The following is a 24,193-nucleotide window of genomic DNA, read 5'->3' on the forward strand; positions in this document are numbered from 1 at the left end:
ACAAATTACTCAAAAAAAAAAAAAAAAAAAAGACAGAACCAACGTTCCTCAGCTCTTTCAGGGTTCCAGCAACATTTTATAAACTGTAGGTGGATTATTTGGAGAGCTTAATCACTACTCTGTCTAATCAACTCTGGCAAACACAAACCAGCCAGGCTGGAACCACAGAAATTCACGTGTGCCTGTGCTGCAGAAGGAAAGTCAGGTCCTTATTGTAGGAAGTAAGAAAGAAGCCCCAGAGATGAAACTCAGTCACACTTTGCAAAAGCAAAAGGGAGGAGGCTGGATTTGTACAAGTCTGTGCTGCAGCCACTGCAGCATTATTAGTTCTCTAAGAGAGGATGAGCATTCCTGTTGGCACATGTACCATTGCAAACATCTTCAGGGGATCTTGGAAACAGCTTCTCTGTAACACACGCTCCTAGAGCACCAGTAATCCAGAGAAAGATGTCCAACCCACCCCCAAATCCACTTGAAGGGCAGCTCCACCTCTGGCAGCAAAACTGCTACCACCACCTCTGCACTGCAGGTACCTTCATTTGTTCTTCTTCCCTCTGCAGGCTGAAGGATAAAAGGAGGCAATAAAAGTAATCAAAATATAGGAAAAAATGAAAAGCTAAAATTGCTCACTAGAATTTCTTACATACTTGGTGCTAAGGAATTTTAATCTAAAATGCTTAAGGACTTAAGTTAACTGGCTGTTATCCTTCAGCATTATTAACCTGCTTCATAACTGCATCAACGGGCCTAACAAAGCCCTTTGGGTAAGATCTGTGTCCATGCTGTAGAAAAACACAAGTGTAGCAGTCTAAATTATAAACATCCTAAACCCATTCTGATCCTTCTCAGCAGAGCCTGCAGTTTTTATTATGCTAATCTCCCAATAATCTTTCATCAAGCTGACTTGCCACTTCACGATCTGCTTTCCTGCAGTAACCAAGGTCACTTGGATACATGGCAGGTGCCTTTTCAAGGACCATATGCCAGTGCAACAGGCAGCAGAAAAAATATCTTGCCTTTAGAAACTGTTCAGAACACCAACTTTCTGTTTTTGCTACAGTTCTCACATCCATGAGCTGAATAAAAGCTTCTTTTCTTATGAAAAACAGAGGGTGCCCAGTGATGGCTATTGGTTATGAAATATGTACACTGAAGAGCTGAAGACTTTGCTTCATCACTCTGAAGCTGGAACCAGAGCAACATCTTCAACAGGGTTTTTGTGTTTTAAAGAAATGTGCAACTCCTATTCCTGTCTTAAAAACTTGACAAGCTAGCAGTCAAAGTCTCACAGCAGAAAAAGACACCTATTTTTAGCAGTGTTTGAAATACAGATCCTGATTTCCTCAGTTCAGTAGTTTATCTAAAACATCCAACAATACATCAACCTTTCAAGGACAGAGGTGGAAGCACTTGTTCAATGAGGCAAGACTTTCTTCAGTCTTTAGGCAGGACTACTGAGACAGTGCAAGCCCAGGCTGCACCTGCAGGACATCCAGCCTCAAGCTAAAAGCATTATCCTTTTTCCCCCTCTACACCAAATTCCCCAATTCACCAGGAAAATGGTATTTCAGGTCCCCCTCTGCACTCATTCCAAACAAGATCTCGCACACAGATGCACAAATAAATAAATCAGAGCAGTGTGGGGTTTTAAAAGCAGAACACCAGTTTATTTACAATCAAGTTCTTATGGGCAGCTGAATAAATAAAAACTTTGCCCCATATACTCTAATTCCCCTCTGCAGAAAGTGTCTGAACGAAAGGCTGGGTTAGAGGGAGCCTGTCAGACCAGCTCCCCCAACCTAGCCCCTCCAAAGAACACACTTCCATAGTAAAACACTATTGGGAAAGAAGAAAATAAAGTGCAAATAAAAAGGCAATAAAACGCTGGTGGCTTGTCTTGAGGCCCAGATGATGTGGAAAGGTTTGGCTGGATAAAGATATGCCAGGTAGCTCACGCTCAGACACATCATGGTTTAGGGTGCCAAAAGAGGGACAGAGCTAAGACACCGTTCCGTACCACAGAGGGCTCCAGCGCAAATGGGAATATTGCACGTGTGCTCAAGAACGGGGCAAGTGGCCTGGAATTGCCAGCACCAAAACAACGGATTTGGGATGTGACGCCACTGCTCCCCTGTGTGCTGACAGCCGCCAGGACAGGACGGATGAACAGAAAAAGGAACCAAACATCTGTATTCCAGGACTGAAGTCACAGGATTACTACATTCCTCATCACTGCAGCACAACTTCTACAACAACCTCAACAAGCTTAGCTCTCTCCTCACACCCAGTAATCAAAATTGCCTGTGGTATAAAAAGATGAAAAAACCTCCTATTTTGTGATGCCCAAGCTGCTGAAGGGCATTTCAACACAAGGGTGCAGAAGTCCTGAAGAACAGACCGTTACCTCAAGAACCGATACACAGAGTTCACATGACAGTGCTGGAGAGCCTGTGCCAGGATCAGAACAGATCTAAACTGACTTGATGACTCAAAGGCAGAGCTGTCAGAGCCACTGGAGACTCGTTAAAAGCTGTTCTAACACTTCAAACTGCCTAGGACGTGTTTCAGGTCTTCTCACCCCATGCCTGAACTAGGCCACCAGAACAGAACACAGGAGACAGAACATGCTTTAAGTTAGCATACACAATGACTTCTTTCCAAAGTTTCCACCTCAGAAGTGCTGTAGATACATTTGTGTGACAGGATATTTGGCACAGCTGTCTGGTGAGGAATCCCGCTAGTATCTTCAGCTCCACGTGGTGCATAGATACTGCAAGTAAAGGCATGACTAAGTAGCATTTTCCATCTACAACAGCTAATCCCATTCTGAGTCCGAGTGCCACAGTGCAGTTATGGCCATGAGAAGTCTCTGACTCAGGCTCCTTTCTCCATCGCTTTAGAACTTCCCTCTGGAAAGCAAAGCCCATGTGCTTGTCAGTATCCTGACTCTGGATGGATCTGGGCTCGGGTCTCCATGCTGCGCAGCCAGGGACCAGCACCACCACACACAGCCTTTCACCCTCCGTCAGTCAAAACTCAGACCACAGCACAGCCTTGTTTCCTTTGTCCACACTGACCACGTGGGCACCCGCTGGCGACCACGTGACTGCATTGATAGAAGAACTGAAAGGGAAGGCAAGAGTAAGTTTAAAAGAAAGCTGAACTCCACAACAACACTTAGCACTGAAATGAAATACTATTACCAATTAAACCCTCCCCCACTTTCTCACATCTCAAGAGACTTGGGCTTTTAATAAGTCTCAGAGAGGTACAATTTCTTCAAAATGTACTAAATGAACTTTATTAGAATCGTATCTCAGTTTAACAACAAGAAATCTAATTCAATCTAGAGAACACTGCCATGAATCCACAAAGACTTTGCATATCAATAATTCTCACATGCCAATAAAAGTTGTAAAGCTGTACAACTCCAACTTTTTGATAGCTCAGCAAGATCCACAACCCAGATCCCCACCCTAGACTGCATGTTCCACTTCCCTCACCTGTGATGCTTTGCAAGTGTCCTCTCCAATTTCCCAGTAAGCACATTCCAAATGTAGAGGGCCCCATCAGCTGAGCCAGCAGCCACATAGTTACCATCAGGGCTGTGAGATCAGACCAGGCAAGGAAAGGCAAAGAACAATTTGCAAGTCAGCAATTTTCAGCACACATCATCATTCCACCCACAACTTCCTAAGCAAGCAACTTGGCATGAAATAGTCTTTTAGGAGTTATGTGTTATCACCTGCTAATACTAAGAGGTGAAAGCACTTTGAAATCAGAGCATTTCCAAGACATTGGATCAATATTTACAAATATACTCTGGCTTGACCAAGAGGTAACCTTGGACAAATTACAAACGCTGACCCGTTTTTCTAGCTGTAACTGGGGGCCAGTGCAGTCAAGCATCAGGAATCTCTCAGTTTAGCTGAGGACAAGTTTATCAGGTAGCTTGTTTATGTCTGACCTTACCTGAACACAACTCTTGTCCAGTCAGAGCCACATTTGAATCCCTGGGCACTGGAAAATTAGAATCAGATAACTGGTAACTCCTTTATGAGAAGAGATACTTACTAAAGACAATGTTAAGGATTTCTGCATAGTTCAGAATAAACTCCAGCATCCCTTTATCCTAATTCATGTTTCTCATACACCCTTCTGTCAATGGCACCTGAAGAAATTCTTTCCTTTAGAACACAGACTTAAAAGCCAAGTTGCCTTCTTTAAAGAGAAACATGAGAAGATCCATTAGAGCAGATTTTTAATGTTTCTAGGCATTCTACAGAACTTTGCCATGTAGAAAAAAAAAAGTCAGGAGACTGCTGTCTTCACAGAGCTCCTGCACCAAGGGTAACTCACAATACAAGGTACTGAAATTCAGTGTTCCTGTGAAGAATATACTCACCTGAATGTCTGCTTGACAGCACCAACCCGTAGATCAATGATCTTGAGTAGATCATCACGGGAACAGGTCAGAAGCTCTGTTCGCTCTGGGTTCAGGTCCAGAGCTGTGATTCTTCCCAGCAACTCCAGTTCTTTTACTATGCTTTCAGTCCTAAAGACAGAAAGAGGAAAGGAAAGAAAAAAAAATGTAAGAAAGCAGTGAACGAGGGTCCAGAAGCCAAACCAGTGCATCAAAACTTTGACTTGTCACAATATGGAAGAGAATAAAAAGGATTACTGGTTTATTCTTGCATTTTGTTTCTTTCCCAAGCTAGATCCCACCTTGTGGATAGCATTTCCAGCAAACAGTTAAGACACTACTTTCCTCACCACCCCACCCTAGAATACCAAGTACTGACCAATGAAAAATACTTATCAGCAAGCAGGCTGTCTTTCCAGAAAATAAATGGCATCCCAAAAAACAAACAAACCAACCCCCAAAAAAACCCAAACCTGTAATACCAAACAGCTTAAAAGGAGTAACAAAAGTATCTTTAATAGCTTTTTGCTGCTTTTATAATAGTCTCCCCAGCTACCAAGCTCAGGAAGAAGAATTCCCTACTTCATATTAACCTGACAGCAAACCCATAACCACTAATACACCATAAGCTCTCCTACAATAGTTTTACCTGATGTCCCAGAAACGAATTTTCTTATCAAAATGTCCACTCATTACACACTGCTCAGTACACACGATGTCATTGCAGCTAGATCCTGCAAACACTGTTTTTATACCTAAAAAGGAGAAACCAATGGTGACACACTTAAATTCACATTGTCCAAACTGATGAAAACTGAGACCGAAAATAATCCCTAAACCCTCTCCCACCCATAGAGTGGCCACACAGCAGTGCCCAAGGAGTGGCATAGGGCAAACAGTCTTAAAATAATCCTGATTAAGTCTCCAATCTCTCTGCCCTTCTCAATCTCCTTTGCTGGGACTTGAAATGTTCCCATGACAGCTGCTTTACTTCCACTTCATATTTAGCCAGCTATAATTTGGTACTATTAAACAACATGAATCTGTCTCCTTGACCTATGTTTGCAATACAGGCATCAAGGTAACTTTGAATCTCAAATGCTCTCTCAGTGCAAGCAGGTTTAAGAGCCCCCAGTAGGAGAAAACCAAGGAAATATGGTGTTTCTCCCATAGAAAAGCCTGGATCCTAGCAATTCCTTCATTTTGGATGCTGAAATTTTTGGTATGTTTCCAAGAGACACTTCCAACCACCTCAGGGTTAAAAACCTGGCCTGGCTCCAAGTTTTTAGTGGAATACTAAAATACCCATCCCCAGACTCGTAAACAAAGAACACTCCCAAAAACAGCTGCTCTCAGTGTAATAGCATTAACAGTGCTTCCTGCACACACAGAATTTGTTATTCCAGGTAACAGGCAGAAAGAATTCAGTTACTTAAGAAATAACAGAAAATGGGATGACTGCTAGCTCTTGCTATTTTTATAATGGCAAAAAGATTCAAAAATTGATCTGACACCAGACTGCCAGGATCATTCAGCAGAAGCACAAAACATGGATGAAAGGCAGAAGTTAGGCTTCCTTACAAACTTTGCTGCGGAGGTCCCAGAGCTTGAGGGTCCGGTCATGACTTCCTGAAACAATACGTGCATTGTCCAGCAAGAACTTGGCTGACAGAACTTTACCACTGTGACCTGTAAGGGTGTGCTGGGGACAGGAGATTGACATGGTCAATCTGAGTATTTCCACTTTCTTAAATTGAAATTTGCATGTCTCCTGCATTGCTTGGCAGAAAAAACATCTATTACAGTTAAAAAGCTATCACCATTGAGTATTAGTGTTGATTATCAGAGTCCAGCCTGGAGCTGGGAAACACAGGTCACCTTTTGCTGCAGTTTCTCCAGTTACTCAGGAACCTGCCAGCTCCTTCCTCAACACTCTGTACATATACATTTCATGGACAGATGGCAACTGCAACACAGCCTTGCAGGACAAACCAAGGGGTTAAAGCATGCTGAAAATGGAAATTGTGCCTTTCTGTTTTCATATGGAGCTTCCCTCAAGGACACAACAGTATCCAGTCTCAACTGTTATTACATCTTAAAGCCTGAAAGCTGAGACAACCAGGGGTTTCAGAAAAATTCCCTACAGCAGCAGCTTTAAGTGCAGAGGGAGGCTCTCTGGTGTTGAGAACATGAACCACATTGACTTAGAATTGCTCAACATTTACATACTAAATCACAAAACAGACAATGAATTACTAAAGTAAGAGTTATGAAAAACAAGACAAAAATCTTTGTAGATAGTTAAGATTTAAAAAGAAATACTCAACAGAATTTTAAATTATATAAAGCAATCTGGGCTTGGCGAAACACAAAATAAAAGTCCTTAAGAATGGAAAGAAATGGGAGCTAAGTTTGGAAGAAAACCCAAAACTGACATATAAAATATCATCCCAAAAAGACCACCTTGCCTTAACAAAGGAATACAAACTCCAGCAAGGAGGATCTATCTTCCACTCTGCATCTCTCTTCCGCCCTTGCTGCACAGATATTACATACAGGTATTGCATTTAGGCAGGGAGTTTTGGCAAAGTTTGCAGTGATTTCATCTTTACTACCTCCTGCTTATGTGCAAGCCATGAAGAGTTCACAGTGCTCACACTTGAAACAGAGAGGATTATTTCATCTCAGAAACAATGAGTGCACTCCAAAGAATTACAGGAAGATTATGTGAATGTTTACAAGTGTACTAACCTTTTGCAGTGAGTAATTTATGTCTGCTAAACTTGTATTCACTATAATTCACATACAATAGTAGGTTTTGCAGCCAAAGAACTGATACTCTTCACTTTCCTAAGTAGAATGATATCTTTCCTTGACATCTCCAGACTGAGAACTACCCAATGAATTACAGTGCATCTGTTGGTTATAACCAACACTGAAATGTCAGAAGATTTGAATGTCAAAGTAGCATCTTACTAAAATAAAAAGTTGAGGAAAAGTGTACATAGGAAATGACAATCAAAAAAGGCTCTTGGAAAGCTGTGAAACTTTTCTTTTGGTCTATCAAAGGATTATTTTCAAATCAGAGGCAACTGTTAGAGAAAAATATGAGTACAAAGTATTTGGGAGGAAAGAACCTTTCAAAAGACATTGAGGATGATGTCCAACATGTTGAGGCATGCTGCCTTGGACAACCAGGCAGAGGCTCCTTTTCCAGAATGCTGCTCCTGACTTAAAACAAAAGTCCCTCTTTGTCTTCCACAAAGCCCTTTTCAACATCCTGTCCTTTGAGAGAGGCTGAAACATTGAGGTGGCTCTCCATAAATCGTAAACATTTAAAGTTCCCCAGAGGGGCACACAGAAGTGTACACACACTTTATGTGGCAAGGTTTTTCTAGGGGGGGTTGTATTGGGAAATTACACAGTAACTGGAGCTTCCTGCAAGGCTGTGTGGAGATCAACACTGTGTTTTAGGTCTTGCTGTGAAGATCTTCAAGAGATAAAGAACCTCTCAACAAAAAGAACTATTAAAAGTGTCTGTAAATGCCCAACTTCCAAAATTGCCATGTCCCCATTAGATAAAACTGGGAATACAAGACAGAAACAACCTTGCACTGCTTTGCCTTGCAAGACTCACCCGTAATCGATTGTCATCAACCGTCCAGATTCTGCTGGCAAAGTCATTTGAAGCTGCTAAGAGGTAAGAACCCTGTAAACACAAGATTCCTTTCAAATTCCTTCTGCTAGTCAATATGCAAACCAAATTCAAATATTTCCAATAAACCACTGAAACCATATTAGTGCTATTTTGTCAAAGGAAAAAAGGAATAAAACCAAAACCACAGTAGCAAATGCCAGTATGGAAAGCTAATGTAACCCTTCCCAAAGGGCTATGGCACCTGCTTCTCACCAAAATGGAAGGGTTTGTAGAATCATGGCTATAGGTTATAACAAGAATAATGTATACCAATTATAAGAATAACCAGACCAGAAAAAGGAGATTCATCTTTCCTTTCTGCTGCAGTGAGAAAATGAGTTCTAGTTTACCCTCATCTGTTGTGGAGTTGTTTTCCTATTTTTTGTTTGGTTGTTTGTTTTTTTTTTTTCCAGAGGAAAAAAGCCCTGCATCATCTACCCCCACTGCTTAGAAAGGTCTCAGAGTGGAATTAGTCTGATTCTTGCCATTTTCATTAACATTCTAGCATTTAAAGCTAAGATTTCAAAAATGAAATCTGCCTGAGGAGAGAGAAATCGACTTGTTCATGGCTTTAGGCTTAGGGCTTCCACAAGTCACCCATGATGGAGAATGGCCACCACAAAATTTAGGCTTGCAGTCCTGTCCATTACAAAAAACTTTCCTGAATCCTTGTAATCCTTTGGCATCTCACCCAGGCAATTCTCACAGCAAATGTGTTCAAGCAACTTGCCAAACCTCAGGACTAGTTTTACCTGCAGATTAACACCACATCTCTAATGAGCTGGTCAGTGTCCAAAAGAAGGATCCTCTTGGGTATAATTTAGCACATAGAATCACCAAATGGCAGAAATCATATCAGCTTTGTGCTATGGAAGAGGTCTCAGCAGAAAAGTCAGATCACATGTCCAGTTAGACCAATCCAAGACCCCAAACTCCTTCAAGCAGGACTGTTGGATGCTGATCTCAGTCATGTCTCCGCTGCTCCAGGTGAACATGACCTGAGCACATCTCACACTGTCAGCAAACACTCTGCCAGCCACACCATTGCTGTGCCATGGCTGGGGAGAAACTGCTGGGAGAAGAGGGCATGGAACTGCAAGTCTTGGGATAATCAGACCTTTTACTATTCATCACAGACCTCAATAAAGCACTCATGGAAAAAAAACTTCACAGAAATAAAGCCTCAGTGTATTTGCTTCTTCTGTGCTGTTATACCAGCTTCAGTGGAATGCTAATTTCTTTAAACAAAAATCCTTAACAGCCAAGGTCTGAGCTGCATATCATCATCTGAATTGTAAAGCAAGGATCAGAATTACTGCATCTTATCAAATAAAGAACTTTTGTACAATTTCAGCTACTTTCATGTTTTAACTAATTTCTTAGGTAACTTCAATTAGAATGGAAACAATAGTAGAGAACAACATAATTCCATTAATTTATTCCCAACCACAAACAGTGGATATTGCACAGATACTCACAGCACTATCAAATTCTATGCTGGTAATCCCAGCATTACTGCCAGAGAGGGAACCTTTGGGCTCACACCTATCTGCACAGAGAAAGATGAACAAAAACTTGAGCAATGGATTACAGCAGAAGTTGACACAAAGTGACCCGTAATACGAGTTTTTTTAGCATCCCACCAAACCCCAAAGCAAAAAGGTTTACCTCCCAAGACTTCCCAAAGTTTAACCCTCCGGTCCATGCCTCCGGTTGCTAGCAATCGGGAGCCAGGGCTGAACTGCACCGCATTCACCTCCCCATCATGTGCATCCTGAGGAGGGGAAGGAACAGAACAGCCACCCAAAAGGGAATTAGCATACACCCATAACCCACAGATCAGAAAGCTACAGAACTTAAAGGTTACACAGAATCACAGCTGTGCATCTTTCAGAGGAAATAAAGCCACAGACTGAAACTCTGCTGTGGCTGGTGGTACACAGACAACAAAAAGGCCGATCTTTATCAGAAGAAAAACCAACGGCATATCAAAAAAAACAGTAGCAATAACAAACTACCAAAAGCCATATAATGCTTCCTAATCTTAGGCTCTTAAGTCACACCAGAAAAAAAAAAATAAGGAAAGGACAGGACAAAAAACAGTAACAGGTAATGTGCTGTAGAAGTAAAGTAACTTTTCATTCCTCCATCTAGAGACAGCCATGGAACATGACCCAATCAGTTCATGCAACCATGGAACAATCAAGTCAGGCTTGAGTTAAGCAGGTCTGCTAGGAAACAGCACAGCAGATGCACTGTATTCTCTGGGTGTGTTGGTGATTCTGCAGTACAAGTGTGACAGCACCTGCTTGCAAAGGACTTGGGCTTAAGCTGTGCCTCCTCTCTGCAGATGCACTGACCCCCCAGCACCCCTGCTTCTCACGGTTTAATGTCCTGAAATCTTGAACTTTAAATACCTATGAGAATTTTAAAATTAATTCCTTTTTTATTCCTCTATTCATTTCACAGCTTTATACTACTTATCCACACAGTATTATCACCACAATCGTAATTATTGTTAAAGTATTTTTCAGTAACTGCTCTTTCAAAACCAGCTTTTCTGGAAACATGTATTTTTATGGAACTTGTTCCTTGAATGTGATCTTCCAGCTCATATTTACGGCTAATCTGATCTAGTGAAAGGCCTTGTCTAGAAGCTATGTCTGGGAATGATTCCTGAAGTGACTACCTTTTCCACCTCCTACTTGCCTCTCCAAAGGTGAGCCCAGTTTGGTCCCCACATTTGCCAAACCTCTGCCATAGATCCCTTGCATTAATTCCTGGAATGCTCTGCCAGACCTAGAGAAGTCTTGACCCTCCACCTGGGCTCAAAATACTGCAGCTAAAGCCCAACACCTCCTCTCCTAATGCCCCCTATTCAAGCCAGCTCCAGCTGCCATTTCAGTCATGACCCTACTCTCACCTGAGGTGACTTGCTACTCCCTCCATCCACAACTTCTACTACATAATATGATAACATGGCAGGCAAGAATACACATGCTTCCCTGCTGCAGTGAGCCACACTGATACTCTGGATGAAGAAAATCAGTCATTTAATATCCATGAAAAATCCACATCCAGCTCTGGAGTGCCTAAGAAAGCTCCAGAGGCATGTTCAAAAAAGCAGCTGCATTACAAGACAACTTACTTTCAGACAATGCACAAAAACTGAAGTTTGGCTTTATGGGTCCAAAGAACACATAAAGGAGGTCTCAGCTTGAAAACCTTTGATCATGCACAGCCAACGAAGACACCCCATCCCCATAAGCTCCTCTTCATCAGGTTTGTTGGATTACATTTGGTGCCACAACTCCCTTTACTGTGGAGAACTGGAACTGAATTAATCCCAAATTGTCAGCAATCTCTTCTTCAATCACAGCTCTACTATGGCATGATAGAATAGGGACTGCTGGGAGCCAAGGGGTAATGGGGTGGAATTTCCCTGTGCCCTCAGAAAACTTCTTTGTCATCATCGACCTCAGTAAGACAGACATCGAGCATACCAGCTCTGAGAAACATGTGGGGTAAGAATTAAATGGAATGAATGCTTCTACCAAACCAAGAATTCCTTCCTGTTTGGCAGCACTAATAGAAAGAGTCTCGGGATATCAGTTCTCACATTGAGGATTCTCTCCCTCTAAACCAGAACAAAGAATGGCAGAGCAGAGAATTCCTTCTGTACTCACAAAGACACATATGGCAGTAGTGGGCACTCTCACTTCTTTACTGACACCTGGATGTGGCTCTGCATTATCCTGGGGTGCAGGGAATGAGGACATAGAACGCCTCCTGAGATGAAACAAAGCAGAAACATTTTAAAATGAGAAATGAACACTGTTTCTCTTGAGTTCATCCTGATGTCTACCTGTCAATTAACTACTCTGTACAGAAAGTAAAAAATGGGGGAAGGTGCTTTTAACATCTTTTTTTTCATCCTATCTTTCAAAAATTACATTTGTCACGTAACACTATTCACTTGTGGCTTTAGATACTTCACAGTTCACCACATAAGTTATCTGAACTGATTACTGACCTCATTTTGGAGCAGCGTTTTAATGTTTTCAATAGGAAGAGAAACGTGGGACTGGCTGCAGCTCCACTGTTATGTTAAGACTCAACACCATTTCAGCACTACGTCCCAGGTAGCAAAATGCTCTGTTCCAAAGCTTGGGCTGCTCCATTTAAGCAAAGACATCCACCTACTGCAGAGCTTAGTTTAGAAGGATTGGCTCCATTCTGGATACAAAGCACAGAACCCAACGACGTATTTTAATTAACCCTACTAAAGGAGCAAAGTGCAGTGGAAAGTAAGAGCAAACCCCATGTATTCTCTCCACAAAGAGGGGCTCATTGCCTCTCTCACTGTAGATAGTTTCTAACCAGAGTTATCAACTGCAGAATCTAATCAGCACAATGCAGCTGGGCTCCACGTTACTTCAATGGAATACAATCACATGCTGGACTAAGAGCGGATAATGTTTTCACCTGGCAGTATCAGAAGGCTGATGTCCCAAAAGGGGAGACTCAGACAGACTGGAGGGAAAGGTCAGAGGTCAGCACACGGCAAGATGGAAGAAACAGGAAGTTGAGGAGAACAAAAAAGAAAAAAAAAGAAAGGCAGAAGCTAGAAGGAAGGCTGAAAATACTCGTTTGCATTCCCTGCATCACCAAGATTTTGGTGTACATTGAAACCAATAAAAAAAACAAGGAGGTGAAAGTGTTCTAACCTACCCAAAGATATTACTGATAGAGTCCAGAAGGCCTCCAGCTGGCTGGGAGAGTCGCTTACTGAAGGAGGGGAGGACAGGTTTAAACCTTGTGAATAGCTTCTTCACATAAAGATCAATACAAACATTTCATAGCAACATGTCTCCGGAAAGACTCCCTCCCCTCAGACCCAGCCCAGAGACAGAACAGCAAGGCAGGCATCAGTGCAAAAGTCATCAGTAACTACAACTCAGAACACGTTTTGTGGGTGAAGTTTCTTCAGTGTCCCTCAACCTCTCCCTGTGAATTGCTGGGTTTAGATAGAACAGTCTGCCATGTCTGAAATTTCAATCAAATTAATCCATGATCTTACCTAACTACCTCTTACTTTCCACTCACTGCTATTTTAGAGAAAGAACAAGATGTATTTAATCTAGGTGAAGATTATTTTCAGCATTTCAGATAAACCCAGCTATTTGCAAATAGCTATTGCTATTGTGATATCAATAATCACATTGACATCTTGTAGAGTAATGGAGGCATAAATCAACAGGCATTGTAACAGCCACATTATTAACTATATAGTTTTTAAATATTTGTTTTAAAGATTAAACAAAGATTTTTCAGGCACTAGCATAATTTAGTTAAAACAGCAAAGGAAAACCAGCACATCTAAAGCATGGCAACAGAGGGTACAGCACATGAGTTTCCTACTGGTCGGGTAGAAGCATAAACTGTGTTCTACCTAAAGGCAACTAGAAACCTAAGTTACATTCCCACCATTGTTCCAGCTCTACTATGCTCCTTGTTCTTCCTCAGTGACATGCTACAAAGATCTCTTGGTCACAAACCTGGACGTCCGGCTGACAGCTCGCACCGGAGAGGTTTCCTCAGCTGTGTCAGAGGTTTCATCTGCAAGCACTTCGATATCATCATCCCTGCTGAAGTGAGAGAAAACACCTCCTTTTCAATCAGCCACTGACAGCATCAAATGACAGGATGGCACCGTTTCAGGGCCTGTCAGTGTCCATGCCCAGCGCATCCCAGGTTTATGAAGCTGTAGCAACACGCAGGTAGATCCAGGTAACACACACTGATGCAACTGCCAGAGATGTAATTCAACACGCAGTGTCAGAAAATAGATATAGACAGCAACTAAATTTCAGGCTTTTTCCTTCCAGCTGCCAATTCCACTTCACTGACAGCAGTGCTGGATTTCCACAACCTCTTGTTTCTGTTTTCAGACCTCCTTTTCAGATTCTCTTTACTACAGGCATCCTATTTCAGCCCATAGCACTAACTACATACAGCATTTTAACAACCCACCACACCTGAGCAAGGCTGCACTACAGAGTGAATGACATTTGCTGGAGCAGTTACAGAACAACAAAAACATGAGTTACTGCAACACCAAGTATAAGTGATATCAGCACCTTTTTTGCTGTTTCTAAACAAGCAAGTGTTAAAGAAAGCACAAGAGGTTAATTGAATTTTCCTGCTTCACCTACACCAAAGACACCCTGATACTTTCTACACTGTTGTATTTCAGGTGCAGCACCATTAAGTGTAAGAGCTGTTTTTGCTCACTCCATTAAAGTGTTGGTGGTCAGCTGAACACAAGTGTGAGGTTCCAACCCATGTAAAATGAATTAATTCAGCTAAATTACTCAGCCAGTGCTGAACATTTCCTCCATTAGTCACCATGGGCTCTGACAGCCTAGTATTCTTTCCTTCAATGATGATTTTTCCTCCACTACTGATTTTGCAGACCAAACTATGTCAGAACCCAAGGTGTCCCTCAGACACTCTTGGATGTTCCGGGTCCAGGTCAGAAGCATCTGAGACCCTGGCATGCAGCCGGAAACCCCTGCGGTTTTGAATTTGATCCATGGAACAATTCACCAACCTTGCAGGAAGAACAAGAAATCACAAAAGTTTAGATATTATAATAGAAGAAGTCACAAAGTGAAAGGAAGGATTTTTGAGTGCTGTACGGGGGGGCTGTACAGGCCTTGTACAGAGGGGTCTGAGTTTTGTACATGGGGGTCAGAAGTTCTAAGATGGAGGGATTTGGGCGTGCCCTGTCCTCCTTCTTTCTCCTTCCTAACCTCCATGTTCTTGGTGGTGTTGGCACTCACAGATTGGTTTAGAGTAGAAAGCCACTGTTCAATATAGGTGATAGGCATTGGGGAAAAACTATAAACATTTAACACGTAATGTGTGATATAAAAGATGGCACCAGCCCCTGGGGCGGGCAGAGAGGGTCAGACGCGGAGGGAGAAGGAGTCCAAGAGAGTGTCAGGGAGTGTGTGTGCCTTGAGATAACATGCAATAAACTACCTTGAGACCGGACAACTGAAGACTACCGAGTCTTTCTTTGAAGGCCTGGGCTGGAGGAAAGACTTTACCACCTCCCAGGGCCGCCCCAATTTGGGGGTGAGCCTCATCAAAACTATTTTTAAATACACTTTAGTAATGCTATTTGACTGAAGAGAAGTTTAAGTTCAACATTTAAATAACCAATTTGTGCCATCAGATAACACTCAGCTGCAAAAGCATTTAGAAGGACACAATCAACTAATCTCATTTCAAAATATAGCTGCACTTTCAATTCTGAGATTTTGGAGGAGAGTATACATTAAAAGACTACAGAAAATATATTTGCTGATTGAATGTATCAGGCTGGTGTTTCAAGAAAATACTACCAAGTTCTGCCAATATTCATTTTTAAAAATATAAAGCTTCTGCTACTATGTGTAGCAAAAGAACTTTCCAAGTTAACAATGTATTTTTAAATAAATATAAACACCAGGGCACACCCCTGAAATGGTGTAGTTTTTCCCTTCAGTAAGCAGCACATTTACACAACATAAATCCTCTCAAATTATAAAATCATGAAGAAGAAATCAAAGCCATCTCTGAAGCAGAGTTTGAGTAGTAAACAGAAGCAATTATACTACAGGGTGGCTTGCAGCACAGCACTTAATGTGACTCTGTGATGTGAACATAAAGAGAAAAGATCTCCAGAAAAAGCCTGCAGGCTGCTCTGGCACCACTCAGCAGGGCCCAGGAACAGAGCATCAGATGCAGCTGTTCTAGACTGGCAAACACACACACCCTGGTCAGCCCAGCCCAGAGCACCCGCAGCTCCCACTGCCCACTTCAGCCACCTGATCCCACACCACCCAGGGCCAAACACAGCAGGGCAAGAACAAGGGACTAGAGGGATCTCTCTTCAGCTTACCAAGTGAAGTACTCTACTGGTTTTCCTGGCAGTATGGAAGCCATGTATTTGCACCCAGGTTAATTCACTCAGTACCTGCTCCTACAGGAAATCCTTGAGCATGTTTGTAGTCTAACATTTTAAAATCCAGACACCTCCAGAGTAATTGTTTCATTATTTCACTGTTTCATGAAAAACTATCTTGAAGACCAAAGGCACATATCTCAGTATAAAAACATTTTTGTAACAACATCTATTGACCATATGAGCCATTTCTGGGACTTTCACTCCAAGCATCTATTTTCAGTCCTAAAAGAGCTCCTTCTCCTGTAAGTTCAGGTAGGGAGAGTTACTGCATATTTTGACTTTACATGAGAAGTGCAAACACTCCTCTACATCACCCAATTTAGGAGTAACAAAGATACCATTTAACATGCTTCTGCATAAACCTGAGGCATAAACTGATGAAAGAGACTATAAATCAAAACTGCTTACGGTTCAACAGGCAAGGGTTCTTTGGCAGCTTCTGCCAGCTCCTTCTGCAGCCTGGCCTGGCGTCTCCTAAGAAAGAATACCCAAGGTTATTAAAAAAGAAAAACAACAACATTTCCTTAATCCCATTCCAAAGGCTACCCTGCACAGCTTTGATGTGCCTCATAAGATTTAAAATTAAAAAAAAAAAAAAAATCAGTACCCTGCTCTTATTTTATCCTGCTTTTCAAGACACTGAGCAGGAGAGGCAGTTTTCTTACCAAGACTAGCAAAGGACAACATCACTCAAGTGAGGCAATGAGACAAAGTGAATTTATGGCCCTTTATGAACCATATGAATATGCATTAGCTTGGAGAGCAAGAACTTGCCAGAATAATGATTATGTTAGTGAAGCTAATACAAAACTGCCAGCTACTGTGAGACTTGTAATACAGGTCAGTCTCTAGGTATCATTAGCTGGCAAGTAAACTGAAACAATTCAGAAGACTTATTTTGCAAGGAAAAAAAGCCATACAAATTACTTTTGCAGTAAGTTTTACATAGCTCAGTCTCATGGCAGATGCTCATTCTAGAGGAATGCAAAAAACACTGAAGTTAGTCAAATCAAAAATGATAAAACTAGGAGCAGTATAAGATGCAATATGAACAAGAGAAGTCCAAATCTAATACCAGCAAAACCCCACAGTTTCTATCTGTTTTATGATCTTCAGCACACAGTTAAATGTTGCTGAAGAAACAAAAGAACATGCTTTATTAATTTAAAAGACAGGAAAGTTTTCACAAAGTGTCTGTCTGTATTGGCTGGAAAAATAAAGCTCTGGACTCTCACTGTGCTGTGCAAGAATAGAGATCTCAGAGGTCAAAACTAAATCTGGTTTTATCCTATTCACTCATAACTGAAAAACATATCAGTTTTATCAAACAAAGGTCATGGATCTCACCTTGAATCCTTTTCATTTTCTGCATTCAAACGATTGGCTTCTTGTGCTTTCTCTGCCATCCAACGTGAGACCAGCTCCTGGTTGTCTTCAGTAGTTTTCCTTAGTTTCTCCTCCAAGGCATTGAAGGTGATCTGGAGAGCATCATATTCATCTTTCAGTGTCTGATTAGCTCGCTCAAGATCTTGCAGTTTGCTACGCAATTCCTGGCACTCTGTTTCCAGTTCAGAAATCTTTTGCAAATATTCTGCAATCCTGGAATGGCAACAAAACATACAAAACCATGAGGAGCTCCTTTGGGACCTGCGCCATCTTCCTTGTGCTGTTTGCACAATGCCTCACAAAGGCATTTTTAGCCCTGGGCTAAGACTCCTAGAGATTATAACTCCAATAAAGAACTCCATCAGAAGTCTGGTCACAGACAAAACAGTTCTTACTCACTTGGCTTCATTCATCTGCATCTCTTTGTCCTTCTGCTGCATTTGATTGTTCAAATCAATTACAGACTGGGCCAGCTGGAAAGAGGAGAAAATTGCATTACAAACTGCAGGGATGTCAGTAGATAACATACTGAGCAGCTTTCAGTGCAAGCACAGACTAATCTAGAATTAAAAGCATGGATCACACATTTCAGGTCTTTTTTACCCCAGCTTTCTATGCAGATCTGCTATACAGGTCATTAAATCAGAGAATCCACTTTCAAAAATGAATTGTCAAGAAGCTGCTGTCCTTTGATGTCTCTCTCTCTTCCCTCAAAAAGTTTCATTAATAGTCATATCAAACAAAATGTATATTAGGAAGAAATTTTAGTAGTGGAAAAATCAATACAGAAATTTAAAATTATCAAGTAAGTAAATTAAACAAATGAGTACTGACAACCAAGAAACAAATCATCCTGTTAGAGCCAGGACAGCCATTTCAGGAGACACACAGCTCTCACTGTGAACACAGGTACCACTAAGAGTTTTCTCACAGAGGAAGTTGCTGGTGGAGTGCCTGCAGAGCACAGGGAACAGTGAGGCAGAGGCCAGTGCTGCCAAGCTGCAGCTGCCAGCTCATAGCTTTCCCTGCAGCACAGCCTCAGCTGCCCAGGAAGAAGGAAGACTGATTTCTGGGAAGAGTGCCTGTCTGTGTAAGTGGTTTTAGGACACCAGGCAGGGAGCAAAGAAAGTACTTTGAGTGGCCTAACCACTTGGTGCACACCTCCTAGAGAAAACAGTCTCCTTTATTGAAAACTCAGAATTGCTGACATTGGAGCTTCTCCACACCTCCAGTGGGGTGTGATCAGAGGAGCATGATAGCATACTTCAGGCCATTCACACCGTTTCCCTATCAAAGTGTGAGTCCCATTCAGCTTTCAGACTCATTCAGTCCACTGCTGTGCTTTTAAAAAATGCAATTCTGCTGCTGAAATTCCCTATCTCCTGGTCAAAAAAATCCGCAAAACACAAATATCCAAGACACGTGGCTTTTCCTCTCCTCCAGGCCCAAGTGTCATCGTTACAGAACTCCTGAGCTCTGAACAAGCACCCCCTTTCCAGCCTAGCACTGTGGCTTTTTCAGCCTTGGCTTGTTTACTTGGCTGGTGCTGCAAAGAGAGACCAGTGAAACCACACACAGCCCCCTATGCCCCACTCATTCTATGTCTTTCCAAGTTCAGTTCAGTTCCAGATCAGTTCCTTCCTCCTCTAATACAATTAAAAACCTATTAATTAAGCAGAAAATTCAGCACTTAATAATCATGCTATGCTGACAAATGTGAGCTCTCATGTCCTGGTGACAGTACTACAGACCAGCCTGTGTCTGGTTGATTTTAATAATCAAAAATTGGGGAAGCTTAAAAAAGGCTCTAGATGAAAGGAGGAAAAAATGATGATTAATGAGCCTGGTAAAATCATGGTCAGGCTCCCAAAAGGCCACACATGGACCACAGAGAACATAAGATTTTCCAACCTCGCCACGTTTCTTGTGCAGCTCAGTCAGCTCCTCTTGGTGCTTTATCTTCAGCTGGGCCAGTTCCTGCAGCTGAGCGTCGTTCCATGTGCTATCATGTCCTGGGCTGCAATTGGACAGAGAAGAAGAGATGTCCCAAACTAGAATCCAGTTGTTTCTGTGCCTTTGCCAGGGTCCAGACATTGCCTCCTTCGGAAGCTCTGTACACCAGGGACACAGATGATTCATAACAAACCAAATCACAGTACTGAGAAGTTACATCTCCTGAGCACTAGATTCACTTTTTGTACATTTCTAAACCAGAATTCACACTCCAAGGGAAGATAACTAGCGTTTGCTTAAATTTGCATGAAGACATCTGAGTCTTGAAAGTACACTCTCTAAATTCTGGAACAATTACAAATATTTTACCACCCTGATTTGCTCTGGAGGGAGCTGGTAGACCTTGAAGATGCAAGATGTCTGGAGAGGGTACAGAACCAAAAGTCAGGAAACCAAGGGAATATTCCCAGGCTCTTGGGTTTACAGTCTCAGGTGTGACAAGTCACTCCTCCATTGGCTTGACTATACTCTTTTTTGTGCATAAGTTTTAAGTGGTTACTAATTGTGTTTTTTAACACTATTACTGTGAGACAAGCTTGAATTTTTACATAGCAGAACATTTATATCACCCTCCTCCCCAAACAACTACAGAATGTAACATTCCTGTCTCTGAAAGCACAGAGACAGAAACAGAGAAAACCAAGCTTTTTAAAAAGCATATACACACACAGACTCTGAGCATATTATCAGCTATATTTTGAATATAGCTTTTAGAGCTTTTTTAAAAAATAATAATTTTAACAACAACACCATTATATCAGACAAACAGAACAAGGTAATTGCATCCTTTTCTGCAGTCATTTTGTGTTGTAACAGTCCAGGGAGATAATCCATCCAAATGTCTCACAGTGATACCAGTAACCTAATGTTCTTCTCAAAAAACAACCAACCAGCCCCTCACTGAACTAATGCTGCACTAACTGCATTTCCAAAAAGATGTGTGCAGACAAGAAACCAAGTCCTGTGGTAATATCCAACACATCCTATAGCTCCAGCCACACATACCTCTACAGCCAGAACTAGAACTACTCCTTGGCCTTGAGGGAAGTAAAAACAGTTTTCTCCAGCTATCTGGGATTAGAAAAGTAATTTTGTTTCAAAAACCTGTCATATACTGAGCACAGTATCAGAGTTCAGCTGTGTATTTACTTTCAGATGCTGCTTCTGTGTGCTTCTTCTCATCCACATTTAGTCCAGCCTCATCTCTCAGACCTGGCATTCAGCCAGAACACAATTCCCATAAATTGAAATGGTTCGAGACAGCTGCAGATATCAGAAAGCTTTGGGAACTTTCACATGGCTGTTAACTCCAGTCTGCTGGAGTTTTGCCTGCAATTCCTGTAAACCTAGCAGTTCTTCCTTCTCTGCTATATTGGTTTGTTTTGTATCCCAATTAGACATGCTCATACAGTTCCCTGCTGTAGAGGGGTTCTGGTTTCAGGACAAGAGCAAAAAGAACCTCAACAGAGGAAGCAATTCTTACAGAAGTAGGAATTCTGAGCTCCTTGGCCCTGCCTTCTCTTCAGGTACACTGAGGGCAGAGCTGGCCAGCCCTCACCTGGAACAGACAGGCTGTCCAAGGGACAGTTCTGGCACAAGGGTTTGCTGTGCAGTCAAAAGCTAGCAGAACCTTCAGCAAAATGCTACTCTCAGGATAGGGCGGAAGCTTCCCAAGAAATCCTATTAAAAAGCAGGCACAAAGCACCTTCCTTTTGGTATCTGGTCCTTACTTAGGACTGACACTTTGCAATCATGGTTTATGTCTGTTCTCCCCTTTCATGTGATGACACAGATTGAAAGAAACTAAGCCATTAAACCATCCTATACTCAACAGGAAGAGCAGAAAAACACTGTAAGTGTTACAAGGCAAACAGACCACGAGCAGCAGCTCATTGTGGTCCACCTCTGTTCCATGAGTTTGTGGTAAGTCAGCTTCCTTCCCAAATCTGGCCAGATCTTTCTGTGCTGCATACTCTGAACATACTGTAACTTTGTAACAGCCTTAGACACAGCTGTAAGTTATATTTAGTCCAACAGAATTTCAGTTTGTTGTGTGTGAAGTCACTGTAGGGATCCAGGAGCTGTTTGTGTGAGGCATCAAACAGTGGTTTAGATTACAAGGTGTATGACAAACAGCTGCTGACAAAAAAGGAGTGTTACATACCTGATCTCATGTCTGCTCTGCATGTCATATTTTTCTGCTTGAAGTTTATCAGCCAGCACTGCATGAAGGTCTGATTTCTCCAGCAGCTTGTTATCTGCAGGAGCAAAAAGTGCACTTAAGACAACCAGAAAGCAAATCCAGACCCCCACCTTCTCCTGCCTAGATGACTAGCTACGATCTAGTCCCTTTAATTACTGTGACACAGCCAAATGCTACATGACACTCCACTGTGCTCTCCCTCCTCTTTGATCTTAACAGGCACCATCCACCTACAACCCCAGGAACTCCTCATTAATCCAGATGCTGTGTGGGACTGGTCTTATGGAAGTTTAATAGAGAAAGAGAGAGCAACTTCTCAGATGCATTGCTATCTGCTAAAACAGAGAGAGTTCAAAGTTCAGACTCTTTACAGCTCCTCAAAGGACAGCAACCAGGAGAACAGGCCTGGCAGAGAGGCCAAACCCAGCTCTGCCGTTTGTTTTCTCCACAGTGTGTGGGACCCCCCCTTCCATCCTGACACAGCTGAGGCTGGAGAGGGGCGGGCAGGAAAGCCCTGAACAGAGAGTGCTGGCCCCTGGATAGCTCCAAATTTTACAAAAGACCCCGAGCAGGGTCAATACCACCATTGTTCTCGGTTCCACAAGCAACTGGGCAGGAATTGTGCAGACAATTCAGACATTCAATCACTGTCCAGAGCACAAAGCGCTTCAGCCTCGCAGAGAACTGAAACAACTACAAATTTTCCTCTATAAAGCAGAATGTCCCGCTTTTCTGTTATTACAGACACGTCCCAAACAGTCCCGTGAAAGCGGCTCTGGCGAGGCCCCGGGGACCCTGTGCCACCACGGCTTTCCCAGTTCTGAATAAGAGCAGAAATCCCAGAATGATTCGGGCTGGAAGGGAGCACAGCGGGTCCTCAGGTCCCACCTCCCTGCTCAAGCAAGGTCATCCCATAGCACACGGCACCAGACAGAATCCAGTTCTGCAAAAACCTCCAGAGAGGAAGACTCCACACCCTCCCCACTGAGCAGAGTCTCCCTGCACATACTGATGGGCATCGGTGAGGGAGAAGAGAAGCGCTACTTCGGCCGCGCCCCCGCCGGGCCCCGCTTACACTGGGCGATGATCTCCTCGAAAGCCTGGCGCTGCAGCCGGTCCCGCCGCCGCAACTCCTCCGCGATGTGCCTCTTCCAGCGGGGAAACCCGGCGGCGCGCAGCCCCGACGCCATCTCCGCGGCAGGCCGGGGCGGAGCGGGCCGGGGCGGGCGGCGCGGGAGGGTCAGAGAGGCGGCGGGAGCGCGGGGAGGCGGCGGGAGCCCCTCACAGCCAGGCCCGGGCCCGCGGCCGCGCCCCCGCACCCGCCATGGCACCGCGCTACGTCAGGGGCCCTCGCGTCTGTGCGGCGCGCCGCGACCGCGACAGAGGCTGCCCCGCCGCTGCCTGATGCCGTCCGCCCGCCTCCGGCGCCGCCGACTCCAGCACCGGTGTCCCCAGGCCGGAAAGCGCCGCGCGAGATCGCGCTGCAAACGCGGAGGCGGGGCCGGCCTCAGGCGGGAGAACCGGCGCTTTCTGAGGCGAGGAGGTCCCGCGCCGCGCCATTTTGTGCCCTCCGTGCAGGCGCCATCTTGAGAGTGGCCCCGCTGCCACGTTGAGTATGGCCCTATCACCATCTTGAGAGCGGCTTCACCGCCATCTTGGGCGTGTCTGAGCCGCCATCTTGAGAGCGTCTTCACCGCCCTCTTGGGTGCTCCGGTGCCGCCATCTTGAGAGTGGCCAGCCCGCCATGTTGAGGCCCCGGCCGCCCGTAGCAGCGCATGCGCATAGGGCGGCCGCTGTGGGGTGTGATGGCCGCGCCGGGCCGGGGTGGAGTGGGCGCGGCGAGTCACAGAGCCCGAGCTTTGCGCGGTCACACCGCTCGCAGCTCAGTGTCCCTGCAGGGCCGGCAGCACTGTCTCGTGCTAGTGACACCAGCGGGGCTTTGGTGAGGTGAAGGGCTGGTGCCGCGTGACAACGGGACTGTCCGGCCTCGGCAGCTACTGCCGCACCTCTACCTGCCACTGTTAAAGCATGGGTGTTACCGTGAGTGAACATTAAACATTTATTAAGGGCTCCACAGAGAGCAGAGGGAATGTTGTACTACGCTACGCAAGTGCGACACACCTGCAGTGCCATTTGTTGAGTGGTCTTTGTACTCTTTCTCTCCTTTTACAAGACACCACCGCTTCCCTCATCACCTGCCGGGAGTCACGGAATAATGGGATAGGGTCAGGCTGGGAGGGCCCACAGTGGCTCATCTGGTCCCACCTCCCTGCTCCAGAGCACAGGGCATAGGATTGTATCCAGAGGACTCTGGAATATCCCCTGTAAGGACACTCCACACCTTTCTGAGCAATCTGTTCAGGGCTGGGGCACTGCCCTGGGAAGAAGTTCTGGCTCCTATGCAGGGGGAACTTCTTGGGATCAGTCCCTGCCCGTTCCTCTGATGCCATTGCT

The 24,193-nt window shown here is 43.8% G+C and overlaps 1 protein-coding gene and 2 non-coding genes across 8 annotated transcripts; all 3 read right to left on the reverse strand.

Moving 5' to 3' along the window:
• Window positions 1-1,642: 1,642 nt before the first annotated feature.
• Window positions 1,643-23,042, reverse strand: ATG16L1 (autophagy related 16 like 1). 6 transcript variants are annotated; one of them, XM_053952084.1, is made up of 19 exons: window positions 22,815-23,042; window positions 21,701-21,794; window positions 19,435-19,540; window positions 17,923-17,996; window positions 17,485-17,736; window positions 16,546-16,611; window positions 13,679-13,765; window positions 12,852-12,908; window positions 12,606-12,653; window positions 11,807-11,909; window positions 9,789-9,894; window positions 9,599-9,669; window positions 8,061-8,132; window positions 6,005-6,125; window positions 5,073-5,178; window positions 4,406-4,555; window positions 3,973-4,020; window positions 3,504-3,605; window positions 1,643-3,123 (listed from the first exon to the last, which is right to left on the reverse strand). In XM_053952084.1, exons 1-19 carry the CDS (start codon window positions 22,927-22,929, stop codon window positions 3,030-3,032), a joined length of 1,872 nt encoding a protein of 623 aa, XP_053808059.1. In that variant the 5' UTR covers window positions 22,930-23,042; the 3' UTR covers window positions 1,643-3,029. The 6 variants fall into 6 exon arrangements, with proteins under 6 accessions (XP_053808059.1, XP_053808054.1, XP_053808053.1 ...); XM_053952079.1 differs by lacking the exon at window positions 12,606-12,653; XM_053952078.1 differs by lacking the exon at window positions 12,606-12,653 and having other exon boundaries at window positions 13,679-13,768.
• LOC128793270 (small Cajal body-specific RNA 6) lies at window positions 8,997-9,259 on the reverse strand. Its single transcript, XR_008432726.1, has one exon. It is a non-coding gene; the product is annotated as a small Cajal body-specific RNA 6 (non-coding RNA).
• Window positions 11,329-11,598, reverse strand: LOC128793272 (small Cajal body-specific RNA 6). The gene has a single exon (XR_008432728.1). It is a non-coding gene; the product is annotated as a small Cajal body-specific RNA 6 (non-coding RNA).
• Window positions 23,043-24,193: the final 1,151 nt, after the last annotated feature.

The sequence above is a fragment of the Vidua chalybeata genome, chromosome 10 (assembly GCF_026979565.1).
Source record: "Vidua chalybeata isolate OUT-0048 chromosome 10, bVidCha1 merged haplotype, whole genome shotgun sequence".
Lineage (NCBI taxonomy): Eukaryota > Metazoa > Chordata > Aves > Passeriformes > Viduidae > Vidua > Vidua chalybeata.